Source organism: Hylobates moloch, unplaced genomic scaffold, assembly GCF_009828535.3.
Source record: "Hylobates moloch isolate HMO894 unplaced genomic scaffold, HMol_V3 SCAFFOLD_18, whole genome shotgun sequence".
Taxonomy (NCBI): domain Eukaryota; kingdom Metazoa; phylum Chordata; class Mammalia; order Primates; family Hylobatidae; genus Hylobates; species Hylobates moloch.
The window spans coordinates 44,833,714-44,850,182 of NW_026652293.1; the positions used below are offsets into that span (position 1 = coordinate 44,833,714).

Here is a 16,469-nt window from a genome sequence, read left to right on the forward strand (position 1 = left end):
TGATGAGAGTATTTTAAGTGAGCTTGGTCAATTTTCTAATCAAGGTAAAGATGAGGCCTGAACCACAGTGGTGGCAATGCAAGGGAAATAGAGAGAAAAACATGGATGCAAGAGACCTTGCAAAAGCCGGATGGACAATGGGATAAGGGAGAGGAAGGAGTCTAAGATTGCACATCTTTGTCAGTCATATGCTTGGTGGCATCTTGAGCAGAAATAGAGGGAAGAGAAGTGAAGTTTGGGACAGGAGTGGGAATGGGTGTGACCTTAGACTTGGTTAATTTGAAATGCTAATAACATCTCCAGTTGGGAGAGTTAGCAGAAGATTGGAATTGGGCCAATTAGGGGAAAGCGGTAGGCTGAAGCTAGAGAGAGACAGAGAGATGCCCTTTTGAAGGTCATCTTCACAGAGGTAACAATTGAAGCTATTGAAGCAGCTGAAATCACAGCAGAAAGCCAAGAACACAATCCTAGGGAAGACCCACATTTATTGGGTAGAAGTCAGATGTGGAACCACTAGAAGAAGCAGACGTACATTTAGAAATAGTAACAAACGCATGGTGATGTGATATTAAGGAAGCCTAGGAAATTCAAGGTAAAAAAAAAAAAAAAAGAGTAAGAGGTTGCAGTAGGCAATGCTGCAGAAGGAACAGCCAGGAGATTCTTGCATGGACTGGCAGAGTTGGGCATTCAGGAGGCCCACGACTCTTGAGTCCCTGACTTTTGGGAAAATAATGATGCTTTATGCCTCAGACTCTCTTCTTCGTGAGACTTGTGGGCACAGGGCAGCCACTGCTAATTTCAATCATAAATAGCTTCCGTAGCCCCTCTCTGGCCTCTTTGCTGTCTTTATTCTAGATATTGGAGTTCTGACTTACCCATAAAGCCCAGAAATTATACTGGTGTCTTTGGACAGATCTGTGTTTTCATTACCTTTCCCAGACGGTGAGGCACTGATCTCCTGAAAAAGGCTGAAGATGATAACCAAGTGACAGAAGAATCAGAGAATAAATTTCCAATCAACTATTTCTGGTTACTAAAGTGCTGCACTTTATTGCAGTAGATGGAGCAATCAGCACCAGAGAAAATACAGTCATACATCTGTCTCCATCCTTAGAAACAGGACCCAGATACATTATATTTTTCCTTTCCTTTGGGACTGAGAACTAAAGTGAGAAATGTGATTCTCCCTTCACGATTCTCCATCATCAACAGTTTGTTAAATTAATCTTTTCTGGGCAAAAGAAGTTCATCAATTCATGTAACCGAGATGTAAAAGAACAACTTGACCCTCTGTGGCTAGCAGGAACTTAGAGGTGCAGGTGCCTTTCAAGACGGCAGGCCCTTAGTGGGCATTCTGTGAACATCTGTCTAGCTGGAGACATACATACTACTGCTGCCTAGTAGGACTTCTAAGGGAAAGCCAGCTCGATGCCATTGGGAACAGCACAGGAATTAGAACGAGGAAGCCCCCGCTTCAGTGATGGTCTTCTTGCTGTCTCATTTTTATCAAGAGTGATTCACTGCCCTCTCTGGCCTTCGTCATACTCAATTATATAAGTGTTGGTAATAATTTAGTAATTCATATGGTGTTGTGAGAAGCAAACAGTATAGTGGATGTGAAAGTGCTTTGAAAGCTGTAAAGTACTAAGTCAATATTATTAAAGCCGATCAGAGTATAGGAAAGTTTGTCCTTCAGACTCAGCGGTGGAAGATGAGTTCTCAGTCTCTGAAAGAGAGATTGTTAGGCTGCTGTGCAAAAATATTACCTTTCTTGGGATAATTTATAAATAGAGTGGAATGTTAAAAATAACACAAAACAGTAGAGTAGGGTTGTCCTTTCTGCTTTGAGTTTAGACTTTGCTTCTGTCTTGATCTGCTGAAAAAGACATACTAGCTAAAATGATCAAAAGCAATGTCATCCATACACACACTTTCTGGTCCTACCCTGGAGGGGCGGTATTTCCAGACTCTTCAGTTAGGTATGGTATCGTCCAAGGAGCTCTTGGAAGAGATATTCTCTACAAAGCATGTTTTTTATTTGTTTGTTTGTTTTCCTCTTCTCCAAGGGAGGGAAGAAAAAAGTTAACTTTTGGAGGGCTCTCCTGCTAGGTGCCAGGCGATTGACATACCACCTTATCTAATTCCCTGGCAATCCTGCCACGTAGATATTATTAACCTTATTTTATAGATGAGGACATCTAAGCCCAGAGGTAGAGTCAGATGCCTAAGGTAATAGACAAGATTCAGACAGGTTTTTCTGGCTACAACGTTGCTGCTTCTTTCACCACCTCTTGCTCTATCTTTTCCCAAAAGTCTATCCTAATTTTTCTTCATATTTCCTCTCCATAACAGTGAAATATTTGTAAATATGTGGGCAGTTGAGCTCTTTTTCACCAGAAAAGACAGGAAGAGGAGCTGTCTTGCAGTTGGAGCCAACTTCTCTCCAAACTGCAGCGCTTCTCAGGCAAGGACTGATCCCTTTCTGTCCCCTTGTAGCTTAATTGCAATGCTTTCCCATTTTATTAGTTTCCAGATTCTGTGCCAAGTGCTTTAAAAGGCAGGTAGGGGAGAATTCTCTGCTTGCCTGGCAGCCTGCCATCACCCCCAGAATCTGTTGCTTGCTGTTTCAGAAAGGGATCAACATTGAAGGCATTTTTCTCAGCAGTGAAATTTACATATCAGAACCTTGCTGACTGAGGCAGAAATGAGGGCTCTAGGGGCAGGAGTCTGGGAGTGGGGACAGAGTCTTTGTAGGGGGAGGGGGAGGGAAGAGCTTATTTTATTACCCAGGAATAAAAACATTGTGAGTAATGAATAAAGTCCGAAAGCAGTAAATCTGGGACTCCAGAGTTAGGTGTGTAACGTGTCGGAGAACAATTTAAGCCTTCGCCTCGCCTGTAGAGGTGAGGTATTCAGGCTGCCTTTCACAGCCCAAATTTCATTAAATAGACTTTTAAGGGTTAGGATTACAAGAAGCCAAGTCCGGCTGGTTCATAATGATGATTTATGGCTGTGTTGTCAACTCCCCGACCCTTCTGTACAAGGGGATAGAGAAAATACATAATTTGTTGCTCATTCACTCTAAAATCTGTCAAGGCTGCCCCAGAAGCCATGTGGCCCTGGAGTCATGTGTCTGCTAAATGGCTTCAGCCTGGCCCTCTCCTTAAAAATCTGCAGTTGCTCTTCTACAGTGGAAATTGGTTTTAATAACAATAGAAATAATAAAATTATCCCAGTGTAGTCTGCTGTGGGTCTTTGAGCTTAAGAGTCAGAATACCTGGGCCCTATTCTTAACTCTGTCACTTACTGGCCTCAAATCCTTCAGAAAAGTCACTGTTTCCCAGAGCCTTAGTATCTCCATCTGTAGAATGGAATATCTTCTTCACAGAAAAGATTAAATGAAACTACAGTACAAAATAAATGTAAGAGATGGCTGCTGTTAACATTGTTATTAAGAATTTGAGGTACTGCAAAATGTTGTTTTCATCTCCTTGTTTTCCCATGAGTGAAGGAAACATTTTACTTTGCAATTTACTATCTTAAGACTGTGGCACTAAAAATGGAAGTTTTAGAGATGGGACATTAGAGCTGAAAAGAATCCCTGAATTGTAATCAAACCCCGTCTCCCTAAAGTAACTGGAGCAGAAAGGTGACTCATCTGAGATTAATCAGTAAATTCATGCAAGAGATGCTAATTTGCATTGGAAACTCACATGTTCTTTCTCAGCATCAAACAGGAAATCATGCTGACTGATCCTCAGGCCACACCTGCTTAGAAACAGTTCCTTAATCTGTAGCAGTGGCTGGTTCAGGGAACCAGAGAGCAATCCGAGGTCAGGGATTTTATCTGAGGCCTTGGTTCTGCTCCCTGTTTCTGGTGTCATCTCTGAGCAAGTAACTTTCCTCTGTCATTGCTTATTACCTGTGCTTGGTTGGCAGGCTAGTGGTGGATGGTGGACGTAGCCCAGGAGAGTTGAGAATAAATGTCATTGCAGTTATGAAGTCATAAATCAGAGTCTAGCACCCTCGTTTTGCAAATGCAGAAACCAATTTATCCCAAATTCACTAAACAAGTAGGGACTTGAACCTTGACTACTTGACTCCTAGTTCAGTGCTCTTCCTCCTGCATAAAAAATCTCATATGACTTATAAATAAGGAAGAATAAAAAAGATTAAGAGATCATGATTGTGGTAATAAACATCTGGATCTTGTTTGCCTGTGAGGTTACATAGGGTAAATGTATAAACAGGTTCACAAGGGGAATTAGATCATGAATGGTAGGAAAGAATGCTGGGCAGGGAGTCAGTGCACCTGGGTTTAATCTTTAGATGGGAGCTAATTTGGACCTAAGTTTCTTCTAAATATAATGGTCCCTTTCATTAATGACTTGCCATGCTTCCTGGCGTTTAATCTCTGCAACGTGTTATCAAAGCGTTCTTGGTAATGTTGAGGGGACACTTCCAATTTTGTAATAAGGCAACTCTGAGGACTACCATCCTGCTCCCTTTCATTCATTTATTCCTTCAACTGATAGTCTTTGAGCATCTATGCAGGGTCCCATACTAGTTTTGCTCTCTCAGGAAATGGCTATGCCAAGATGCTGGCTAGAGTGGCCTTTGCCTATGTTCCTCTAATACAGAATTGTACTCAATACGTTCTGGGAAAACAAAATGTAGCTCTTATATATAAAGCATTTATGAACACAGAGTCACTGTGTCGATGTTGGCAGTGATAGTAGCTGTTCTCACTGCTGCACCTGTTTGTCCCTGGGCCCAGCTGGTGTTTCCTTCCTACATGGTCGTCCTCCCCCAGACTTTGGAGCCTTGAGGACCTTGATCAGACCTCATGCCTTGATGCTTTCCTCCACTGTAAAAGAATATTGGGAGCCTTTGCAAAGGATATGCCAGACTATTGCTTCCCTTGTGGTTGTGCACATGCTCTCTTCCCTCTGAAAGGGCAAGTGTAACTCATCATCCTGCCCTGGGAGGAAGTGTGAAGGGACTTTTGTGGTGAGTGATGAGTTGACCATCACTGTCTCTGGGCTGTGGTTACAAGCAGGAAGTGGCCATGGCTGGGCTGTGGAGTTAAGACAAAGGCAGCAGGGTGTGTGGTTGTGCACATCATCGGCATTTACCTTACAGAACATCAGCTGTCCCCTATCCTTAATGTAAATGATGTCACTATATCTATCTTGAGCATCAGGATTTCATGACATAAAGAATATAACAGCAATGTCTGGTATATAATAGGTAATCAGTAATTGGTAGATTGTTTTCAGTAGTGATAAATCTCCTCTAAGCATCATATCGTAGATACAGTATGAAAATCAAGAAGGATTTGAGAAGGATCTTCAGGCTCAGAGAAGACAGCACAGGCTGACTGGAGGAAATTCACAAACACTGAAGGGCATCGTACTACAAGTTTCTCAGGTGTTAAACTAGCATTCTATTCATCACACTCTGCTTCTAAAAAGTAAAAGCATCACTTTCTATGATCCAGGTCATTTCCCATTCATGTTATCCTATTTGAACCAACAACTGCAAAGGTGAGCAGCCTCCTTTTATGGAGTGGGAGGCCGAAGCTTGGAGGATGTAGATTATTGCTGAAGGATACCAGATTGGTGGCAGAGTCTGAATTCCCCAGGACTTAACCGTGGTGTGTCCACCTCTTCACGCAGAAACTCTCACCTTGGCCAATGTCAGCATGAGGCTGAGGTCCTTACTAGAGTCAGGTCATTGTTGGTGATCCTTTACTCCAAATCTCGGAATCTCGAGATTTGCTCAGACCCTGTGACATCATAGCTACCCTTTACTTTGTCCTTGATTCTTCATTTAGTATTTCTTTTCTATAGTTAAGTTCTTGTCTCTCCCTTAAAAATACACACACACACACACACACACACACACACACACATACATATATACATATAAATATATTTGGTTGTATATTTTTGTTGTTACAAAGGGGCTTAAAACACCCAACTATATTAGCGCTTTGATCTTTTCTTCTGTGCATATTTGTGTCTGTGTATTTCATAAATAGAAAATTAGGACACTCCTTTGCAAATGCTGAATATTCTGCTGTGTTGTTGAATATCCTTTACGGCATCAATGTTGATGATGAATCTTGATACTGCCTAATTCCCCTATTGGATTCCTTTTAGATCATCACGGGGGAATTCTACCGGATCTATTACCTGAAGAAGTCGCGGTCGACGATTCAGAACCCCTACGTGGCAGCACTCTATAAGCAAGTGGGCTGCTTCCTCTTTGGCTGTGCCATCAGCCAGTCTTTCACAGACATTGCCAAAGTGTCCATAGGGCGCCTGCGTCCTCACTTCTTGAGTGTCTGCAACCCTGATTTCAGCCAGATCAACTGCTCTGAAGGCTACATTCAGAACTACAGATGCAGAGGTGATGACAGCAAAGTCCAGGAAGCCAGGTGAGACACCACCTCCCCATGGCCAGAGCCTGGACCCCTTTGATACAGTGCAGTTCAGTGAGCACTTACTAGCTGGGCCCTGGTTTAGATGGGTGAATAAGGCATAGTTCCTATTCTTGAGGAAGTCACAGTCAGATGTTCGAGACAGATATGTAAATCAATACTTCCGATATAGCATTGGTAAGTACATTCATTCATTCATTCTTTTGTTTATTCATGAATTCATGGGTGCCTGCTATGTTCCAGGCATGGGTCCAGAGCACTACCAAGGATGCAAAAATGAACAGGGCATAGTGCCTGCTCTCAAGGTTACAGTCTAGGGAGGGAAGACAGACAGACAAGTGTGTATCAGGGATGTGAATATGGCCCTTTCATGGCCCTCTCTTGCTCTTGCAGGAAGTCCTTCTTCTCTGGCCATGCCTCCTTCTCCATGTACACTATGCTGTATTTGGTGGTAAGTACCCACCCTTTGATTTGAGCAGTGCTCAGTTCTAGCTTTGATCCCTTCTGATATGATAGCACTCAAAATAATTTAGGGGCACGACATCACTGTGAAATCCATGAAAAAGAGGTTAGCTAGAAAAGTTAGGTTTAATTCTGAGCGCTGCCACTGCCTTAGCAGAAGTTATTTTACTTTCTAGTTTTTTCTCCCCGTTTTTCAAATAAAAATAGTATTTGCCATAGCTGCTTGATAAGCATTGTGGACACATTTTGGAATTTTAAAGTGGTAAAGACACTTGTATTAGGTTGGTGCAAGAGTAATTGAGGTTTTTGCCATTACAAAAACCCCTGGACTACATTACTTAAATGGCAAAAACCAATTACTTTTGCACCAGCCTAAATATAACATTTTAGGGTACAAGCCCTGTTTTCTGAAAATCTATGGCGGGAAAAGATTGCTAAGTAAGGCTCAGAGAATTAAAGTGAACTGCCAAAATGTACATAAACAGCAGGACTGTTGCTCAAGCCCAAGCCTTCTGATAAATTTTTTTGCAACGTTCACCATGTCAGTCCTCCGTATTCTATGGATGGAAGGGCTTTAAGGATTATCATTACCTAAGTATTTAGAATAATTTTGAGTTTTGCAAAATACTTCTGCTCCATGAGGATGCATGACTTCATAACAACACTGTGAAGTATAAAATCCATGCCCCATTTCTCAAATCCACAGACCAAGGCCCAGAGAGGATAAGCAACATGTTTGAGTTCCTTCAACCAGTAGTGGAACCATGATTTGATTCCCATGTTGCTCTTCTCATGGCCGTGTCTGCTCTGATTTCCTGGAGATGGTTGGGCAATGCAGGTGAAGTGCCCTGCTTGCCTCCAGCTGCTGGACAGACAGAGGGCTGGTCTGTTTTTCTTTGTCAGTTATATGTCGGTTTCCCTGCCTTTCCTTTCCCCTTGAATGAGGTCCGTGTGTGCCAAGGCACTTCCTGCTTTCAGCCGCTTTGATAGAATTCAGAGCGAGAAGGTGCTGAGAGGTCAGATGTAGCTCAGAGGAGCACAAGCTGTTTGAAAAAAAGAACATTTTGATTTCAGCTTATTGAAAAAGCATAATTAGGAATTGGGAAAAACAGCAGAAAGTTTGTTTTATTTATTTATTTTTCCCCCCAATCCTTTCTAAGTTTAGAGGCCTCTAAACTAAGCCAACATTGGCTTCCCATTACCGAGGATGCAGAGCTGAAAGATGAGCCCCAACCTATGACAACATTAAACATGGATTTTATGTGTTCATGAATAGCAGCACTTCCCTCCATTCTTCATCTTTTTGTTTTTGTTTTGCTCTTAGAAAGGAAAATTTAGCAAAGATATTTAGGTTCCTGCTCCCTGTGTGTATTTTACCCAGGGCTGGAAACAATTTTAAAAATGTAATTTCGGTGTTTTATAAAAGTGCTTAGAGGAACTGGGTATGTGTTCATTTTTTTCATATCCCTTCATTTTATTCCAAAAGAAAAATACTGGATTGTTTTGAAGCCAGCACTGTGCACTGTAGCCTTCACAGCTGCACAGCAGGTGAAGATGCTGACACACTTTGGATGCCTTCTGTGTGCCAGGCACCATATCTACTTACTCAGTGACATTTGCTTCTCAGTGACCTGATGAGGTGCATTTTGATTATCCTATCCAATTTGAATCTAAGAAGTTCAGTAACAAAAGTTCTACCATCAGTAAGAGGCAGAAAAGGTATTTGCAGGCCAGACTCTAGCATTGTTGTATGTTCTTTCATTGTACTGTGCTACAAAACTCAAAACAAACAAAAACCAGACCTCTTCAGGTTGAACTCAAGGAATATTACCTCTTAACCCTAACTTAAATTTTGCCTGAAGGAGACCTGTCTCCTTTTGCTTTGATGGTTGAGATGTCCCCTCCCTCCCATCCCCAACTCCATTTACCTCCTTACCAGCTAGAGATCTCTGTGGGGATGATGGGTGAGAGGTATATTTTGATTGAAGGTTTATTTGCATCCCTCAGAGGGAGGAAAAAGTTGTAGTGCTTCCATATTGCTGGAAGGAAGGAAGAGAAAGAGGGAAGGAGGAGAAAAGGGAGAGAGGAAAGGAAGAGAGAGGGAGGGAGGAGAGCCTCCTTTGGCTGGGCATGGTGGCTTATACCTGTAATCTCAGCACTTTAAGAGGCCCAGATAAGAGGATCCCTTGAGGCCAGCAGTTCAAGACAAGTCTGGACAGCATAGGGAGACCCTGTCTCTTTAAAAAAATAAAAGAAGAAGGACAGCCTCCTTAATCCATCCTCTCCTCAGCATATTATTATATCCCCCACCTCCCATCCCACTGTGCACATATACTCTTCAGAACTCCTGTACAAACACACATTCAACACTCACAACTCACATATACAACATATATATACACAGCTCTATTTTTAGCTCTAAGGTTATCTTGCCCTAAAACAATCTGTGAAGATAAGGGTCAAAAAGTGAGGACAGCACTCTTTGCCAGGACATGTGTTTATGTGATATTACAGAGAAATCCCAGCTCTTGTAACATCTGATCTGCAAAACTTTCTTTGTTCTTCTTCTTCTTCTTCTTCTTCTTTTTTTTTGGGGGGGACAAAGTCTCATTCTGTCACCCAGGATGGAGCACAGTGGCACCGTCTTGGCTCACTGCAACCTCTACCTCCTGGACTCAGGTGATCCTTCCACCTCAGCCACCTGAGTAGCTGGGACCACAGGCACATGCCACCACACCCAGCTAATTTTTGTATTTTTTTGCAGAGACGAGGCTTTGCCATGTTGGCCAGGCTGGTTTTGAACTCCCGGGCTCAAGCGATCCAACCACCTTGGCCTCCCAAAGTGCTGGGACTACAGATGTGAGCCTCCGTGCTAGGCCGATTTGCAAAACTTTCTTTCATTTTTTTTTTTTTTTTTTTTGAGATGGAGTCTCGCTCTGTTGCCCAGGCTGGAGTGCAGTGGTGTAATCTCGGCTCACTACAACCTCCGCCTCCCAGATTCAAGCAATTCTCCTGCCTTAGACTCCCAAGTAGCTGGTATTACAGGCGCGTGGCACCACACCTAGCAAATTTTTGTATTTTTAATAAAGACAGGGTTTCACCATGTTGGCCAGGCTGGTCTTGAACTCGTGACCTCAGGTGATTCACCCACCTCAGCCTCCCAAATTGTTGGGATTACAGGCGTGAGTCACTAGTCTCGGCTGATTTGCAAAACTTTCTAAAGAAAATTGGAAGGACACCATTTCGGCCCACCAGAGGAGGTGGGAAACTCTGCAGTCAGTCTGAGAAGCCCTTAGACCCTCCCCCAGGGCTTTTATGTTGGGCTTCAGGAAGTTCTGGAGTTGGGCAAATAGACTGGCCTCCCCGGTGCACCCAGTGCTGTTTTTTTGTTCATGCAGCCTGTGATTCACAGCTTCCCTGGGGTGTTGGGGAGAATCACATTTGGGTCAACCAGGTTCAGCATTGACAGTTTTGTCTTTAGAATCAAGCAGATGTGGAATCAAATCTGGCTGTATCCATGACCAGCTCTGAAGCCATGAGTGGGTTACATAGCTTTAGAGCCTCAGCATACTCATCTGTAAAGTGGAAGTGATCATGTCTATTTTGCAGAGTTGTTGCCACTTTTCCTCTCTGGACCCCACTTTCCCCATCTGTCAGATGAAAGAGTGGGATGAGATGGCCTGTCTATTTATCTCTCGATCACTATGGCTCTATTTGAAAAAAGTTTGAACTGCCCCAAGTGCTAAAAAGGAAGATGGGGAGCCATCAAGACAAACTTATGCCTACATTACCATCGCGTTCAGAGAACGGCAGACTGGAAGCACCAGCCAGCTCCACTCCAGGCCTTTCAGCAGCAGCCACTTCTAGAGCCTCCATAACTTTAAGGGCACTTCATGTTAGGTCAATGAATAAATTTTGCCAAATGATGAGCTTGGAAAAACCATGTCCCAAACACCAAATTATCCTGCACACAGAAGCTTAAGGGTGAGGTTAAGGCTTGTTAGAGATTAATACAAGTTCTAATTAAAAAAAAAAAAAAAAAAAAAAAACACAAACCCACAGCATATATAAGCATAAAGTATGCTTTATACCTCTGAGCCCTGGCCTGAACCCCGGAGGACCACGTCTGGATTGACCCTGCACCTCCATGGTCGGAGACTGAGGATGACATGCTATCTGGATAAAATGTCAACACCAGGGCAGACACCAATTCATGCAGCACACCTGGTGTCTGCTCTGTTGTGCTGAGCCCTGCCCTTAAGGAACTCACCTGTGCATCCAGCATTCAGCATTTGGTATATGCTTAGTGAGGGACTATGATGCACCAAGCACCAGGCTAGCAGTGGGAATGGGGAGATGGTTACAGCCCTTGCATAATTTAGTCTAGAGAAACAGTACACAATGATAATAGTCTGATATATTGTCCCTCAGGGGCAAGGGGATATGTGGGTTATATTATAGACTCTCAGAATTATGACCCCCAGGCTAACCTGGAGCAGAGAGTGGCAGTAGAGGTAGTTCGTCACATGAAGATAGAGGAGACTGGAAGAACTACATGTGTGAAGGTGAAAAGGAGGAGGTGATTTGGAGAACTGCGGGTATTCAGTTCAGTACAGCTTGGATGGCTGCTAGGAACCAGGGAATGGAGGGCACGCTTGAGAGTGGAAAATACCTTTGGGATCAGTCCCAGCTCCTCATTTTGCAGGTGCATTAAGCAGCTACTTTGTGTCAAGGCCTTTCCTTAGCTGCTGTTCTCCCCACACCCCACCCCAAAATCTACACCTTGCCCCCTCACCTTTTTTAGAAGCCTTTCCTGACTACGCTGTTTAAAATGACAACCACCTCCTCTGATACTGTTCTCCCTATGCACCTTTGCAGCCTTACGTCTCACCATCTGACATACTACATACTTACTTGCTTGTTTGTTTCTTCCAACTAAATTACAAATTCTGGCTGGGTGCAGTGGCTCATGCCTGGAATCACAGCACTTTGGGAGGCCAAGGCAAGAGAATTGCTTGAGCCCAGGAGTTCAGGATCAGCCTGGGCAACATAGTGAGACCCTGTCTATATATATATAAAATGATTTAAAAAGATTATAAATTCCCCGGGGGAGAGATTTTTTGGTTTCTTCGTTCACTACTATATCCCACTTCCCAAAACAATGCCTGATACCTAGTAAGTGTGCAATAAATATTTGATGAATGAACGAATGAATGAATGAATTTCAGGTCTTCTGACTCTCTCGGGCCATCCGCCTTTCCATTCCAATCAGAACTTTTTTTGTCTCCTCATCACGGACTTGATAGATTGCTAAGGGCCTGTGTAATGTAGGGAAAGTCTTTGCTGCCTCTTTGCTGAGCTCTCTCCCTATTGACCCTTTACAGTGCTGTCCCATGAGAACTGTTTGTGTGTCAGAGGGTTTGTTGGGTGCCAAGGAAACGGAAGTGGCTGTGCTCTGACAGCCCTTTCTCTGGGCTGTGCTTGTTAGTCATTGAGGTTTTGTTCAGCATGTATGGCGCCCTGGAGCCTGGGGTCTGGTATGCCCACGAGGTGTACCCACAGATCCTGGGAGTGGCTGTAGAAACTCCTTCGGGGAGCAAGATTGTTGTTTCCAAGGGGAATAAATCACTGTACCAGATGTTTTTCCTCTTTTTTCTCCCTTTATCATTCACTCACCCCACCACACATCCATCTGTTTCTGAGTACCTATTCTGTGACAGACCCTGTGTGAATGCCTGAGGACACCAAAAGAGCTCATAATTTTGTGTGGAAAGCCAGAGAAGTAAATAGTGGCCAAACAGCTGGATGCATTCTCTGCTTAGGGGTGGACTGAGGGGATGGAAGTGGCCCTCACCTCTGCTATGAGGTATAATGAGTCAGCTCTTAGACTCCCTTCAGCTTCAGATCAGGTCAGAGATTATTCCACTGTAACTCTTACAAAAGCTGTACACTTGTGTTTCAAATGTGGAGGTTGATGGAAGTGTGTGCAGGTGAATTAGAGGAGTCAGAAGTTCCAAATGTCCCCTGGAGGTTGTCCTTTGGTGTAGTGCCCTCCAACTGCCTCTTTTCTCCAAAGACAGAGGTCCAGTATAAAAAGACTAAGACTTTATGTGAAGCAGTAAGTCCCTAAGGAAGCCAGGTGGTTCTGTGCTTAGAGCACAGACTCAGAAAGAGACAAATATACTCAATGTACATCATGTCTCTTGGTTACCTTGAGCAAGTACTGTGTGGCCTCTTTTAGCCTTGATTTCTTCATCTGTAGAATGGGCACAGTGGTATCCACCTAACAGGATTATTGTGACAATTGCAGGTAATGTAATTTAAAGCACCTGGCCCAGGGGCTACACCAGTGCTCAGCAAAATGGTAGTTTTCTTTCTTCCCTCTGATAGGGACAGAAGATAAGATTGAATTTTCTTCTAAAGGAAAAGTCAATCGAAAATTCTTTTGTCCTGAAAGTAGTTAAAGAACATTCCAGAGAGATTCTACAATATGTTTGCAAGCTACCCACCAGGCACATGAACCAGAGCCCAGTGAAAGCCATAGAGGAAATTAGAGAAGGGAGAAAGTTTCTCACTGGGTGTCAGTGGTCTGGACTGGCTTCCAGGAAGAGGGTAGGCAGGGACCTAAGGAAGGACAAAAGCCTCCTTTTCACTCTTAGCAGAGCTGTCCCAAGAGCAATGGAAATGAAGTGAGAGGACAGTACAGACCTGTTCCACCAGTATGCAAATCATGTAATGAAACACAAATGACTTAGCAAGAACGAATGTGACTCACCCACTCATCTGACTCTGCTGGTTCAGACCAGAGGAACAGCCTCAAGTTCAGTCGGACCTTTCTAAGGAGGTTTTGTTGGAATTCCACAAGACCCCAGTTCTGAAGGTAGGACAAGGAAGGAGAAGAGAACTCCACTGACAGAGTGAGTTCTACATGCCAGGGCCTTCCATACATCATTTTGGGATATGGGAAACAGACATACACCTTTCTTTTTCTCATATCCACAATCAGCATTTTTTTTTTAGCAATGGAAAGCGAAATCTTAATACAAGAAAAGGCCTTTAAGATTATATACAAGCTGTATGTAGCAGAGAAAAGGTTCCAATCTAGTTGCTGTGGCTGCAAATCTCTTTCTGCAGTGTCATTGTGGTGCTTGGGAAGTAGTTTCAGAGGGCTGATTCTCTAGCCCAGAGGCCTTCATGCAGATGGGGAAGTGAATGCAGATAAGCCAGAATGTCAGCAGTAGACTAGAAGAGGTCAAGATGATTAGGCTTTCAGGTTTTGTCCAGCTCTATTTACCCTTTCAGGGCACCTAGGACTTTACTAAAGCCCCTATGGGTATTCTGATCTGGGAAAGCGTGTTTTGGTCCAGAATAGGGGGATGACATCATCTATCAGCAGGGTTTGACTTCCTTTCTTGAATAACTTGTACCTGTCTCCTGTGGAGTGGAAATAAATGGAGCCTCCAGAGTTACTTGTCCCCAGGCTCCAGAATGTACTCACTGATCCTAGTGAGGCCCAAACCTGTGGCCTGCAGTGGCTCGTGTGAACTGGGTTCTACACTGGCAAAATCCAATCCATTTAGCAGCAGTGAAATTGGAGTGGGATGGAGAAGGTTGTTGTATCCTTTCATCAATCTCAAAGCCTGTTGCTACCAGCTTATTTCTCATATCAGATGTAGCCACTGGATGGAAAGTCATTGTGCAATCTCATTCTCAACTCTTCTTTAATTTTCACCAGAACTTACTTGTTTTGGTGAAATTGCCAGGGTCATTGAGTAAATGTCATTCACCAGGGCAGAAAGGTAACCTGGATTTCTGAAAAGTATCCTGAGTGCCTGTCCTGTGCCAGACAGGCTCCTTTTCATGTCATCTCCTTTGATCCTGGCAACCCAGAGAAGGAGATACTACTGTTCTACCTATTTTACAGATAAGGAGACTGAGGCTTATAGAAGTAAACTGACCACCCACTTAGTAAGTGACAGAGCCAGGACTGGAATCAGGGCTATTGTACCCCAAAATACACTTTACTATTGCACTGCTTTCCCCAAAATCCCCTGCTGCAGACACCAGGATCAGTGCTGACCTTGAGGCCTTCCTCCATAAATGTGTTAGTTACTGATGGATATCAGGGAACAAGCTCTCATCTGCTTACTATGATGTCTGACTGCTTCCCAAAGGCGTTCTTTTCCCTTGACTCCCTACTCCTTTCTCATTCATAAGCACTCCCTTCCTTTCTGGAGCTATTCTGATGACTGGTCTCTTCCTCTCTTCTCAAATTCTTCTGGTGTATTTATTTTTTTCTTGTATTAAGCTCCAACCTTAAGTATCTGAATCAGGGGAAGGGGAGATGTGGGCTTTGTCTGGTTGGGAAACACGCCCTTCCTCTGCCCCACCCTTGGTTTCCAAGGCCTGTGATCTAAGCCTGCATGCAGGGGCAGGGGCAATGGTTGAAGGAGTCGTAACAATCATTTTCCGAGGACCTACAGATTTTTCAGCAAGGGAAGTTAGAAAATCTTGCCGCTCCAAATTAAGAAATGTGATTAAAGAATAAAATCACCTATTTATTGAGTAGTATTTCATGCCATCCTCTTGATCTACATTATCAACCAACCTGGACCACAGCCTCTAAGAGAGTGGTTGCTACACTTATTTTATATGTGAGAAAACGGAGGCTCAGGGAGGTTTTCCTGATTAAAATCTGTGCTCTGTCTGTTATGCACCCCACCCTTGTCCACTGCCAAGAATGGCTGAGGGAAGGCCAAACATAGTGAGTACACTGTAAGTGGCTGATTCCTTGTTCCTTGAATATGCCATTGTCCTGAAGACTTGTGTTGAGTTGGAGCTAGACTAACACCATCTTCATCCCCGTTTCCAAAAGGAAGCATCTTTTCATCCACTGGTAGGTCATTAAGGGAGTAGTCTTTGGCCTATAGCTCCAATTCACTGACTTTGGTATTGCCCATAGTGACCCAGTCTTGCCTAGAGCTCTTGAAAAGCACTAAGAGTGTGGTACTCAGTGCTTTGCATGAAATCATTTAATTTTTCACCATTGCTTACAGTATTATTTTCCAACTGTGATTCAAATAGGTAGATGTTCTCTGGAAACAGTGATTAAAGCTCAAATAAGTATTCTTTCCTACAGGACTTCTTGGAGCCTTTAGTAATCTTATAAGCATGATAATTGACAAAAATAAGGATTTAGTATAGAACATTCACCTATCTTTTTTGAAGAAACCCTTAATATTCAGTGGAATATGGTTTGGGAAAGACCGGCCTCCAAAATAAGATCTGGGTTGCTTAGTTTGACACTGAAAGCCCTTCGTGAACTAGGCCCTCCTTGTCCCTGCAGACCTATTTCTCACCACTGCTCACCCTCCTTCCCCAACACCCTCTTCTCCAGGTATACTGAACTATTTGAAGTTTTGGGGAACTTCTATGGCAGGCCTCTGAGCCACCCCTCTGCCTGGAATATATATCCCCCACTCCTGCCCCCTTAAACCCAGCAAATACTCATTCACCTTTAGGATTCAGGCCAAGTATCCCTTCCAAATAGTAATTGACCCCA

The 16,469-nt window shown here is 43.5% G+C and overlaps 1 protein-coding gene across 1 annotated transcript in view; it reads left to right on the plus strand.

Annotated features, from left to right (window-relative positions):
• PLPP3 (phospholipid phosphatase 3) overlaps positions 1 to 16,469 on the plus strand; it is an 84,698-nt gene that overhangs the window by 48,484 nt on the left and 19,745 nt on the right. Inside the window, exons 3-4 of the mRNA XM_032137737.2 lie at positions 6,165 to 6,442; positions 6,839 to 6,896. Of these exons, the coding sequence (XP_031993628.1) occupies positions 6,165 to 6,442; positions 6,839 to 6,896 (336 nt within the window). The remainder of the gene's footprint in view (positions 1 to 6,164; positions 6,443 to 6,838; positions 6,897 to 16,469) is intronic.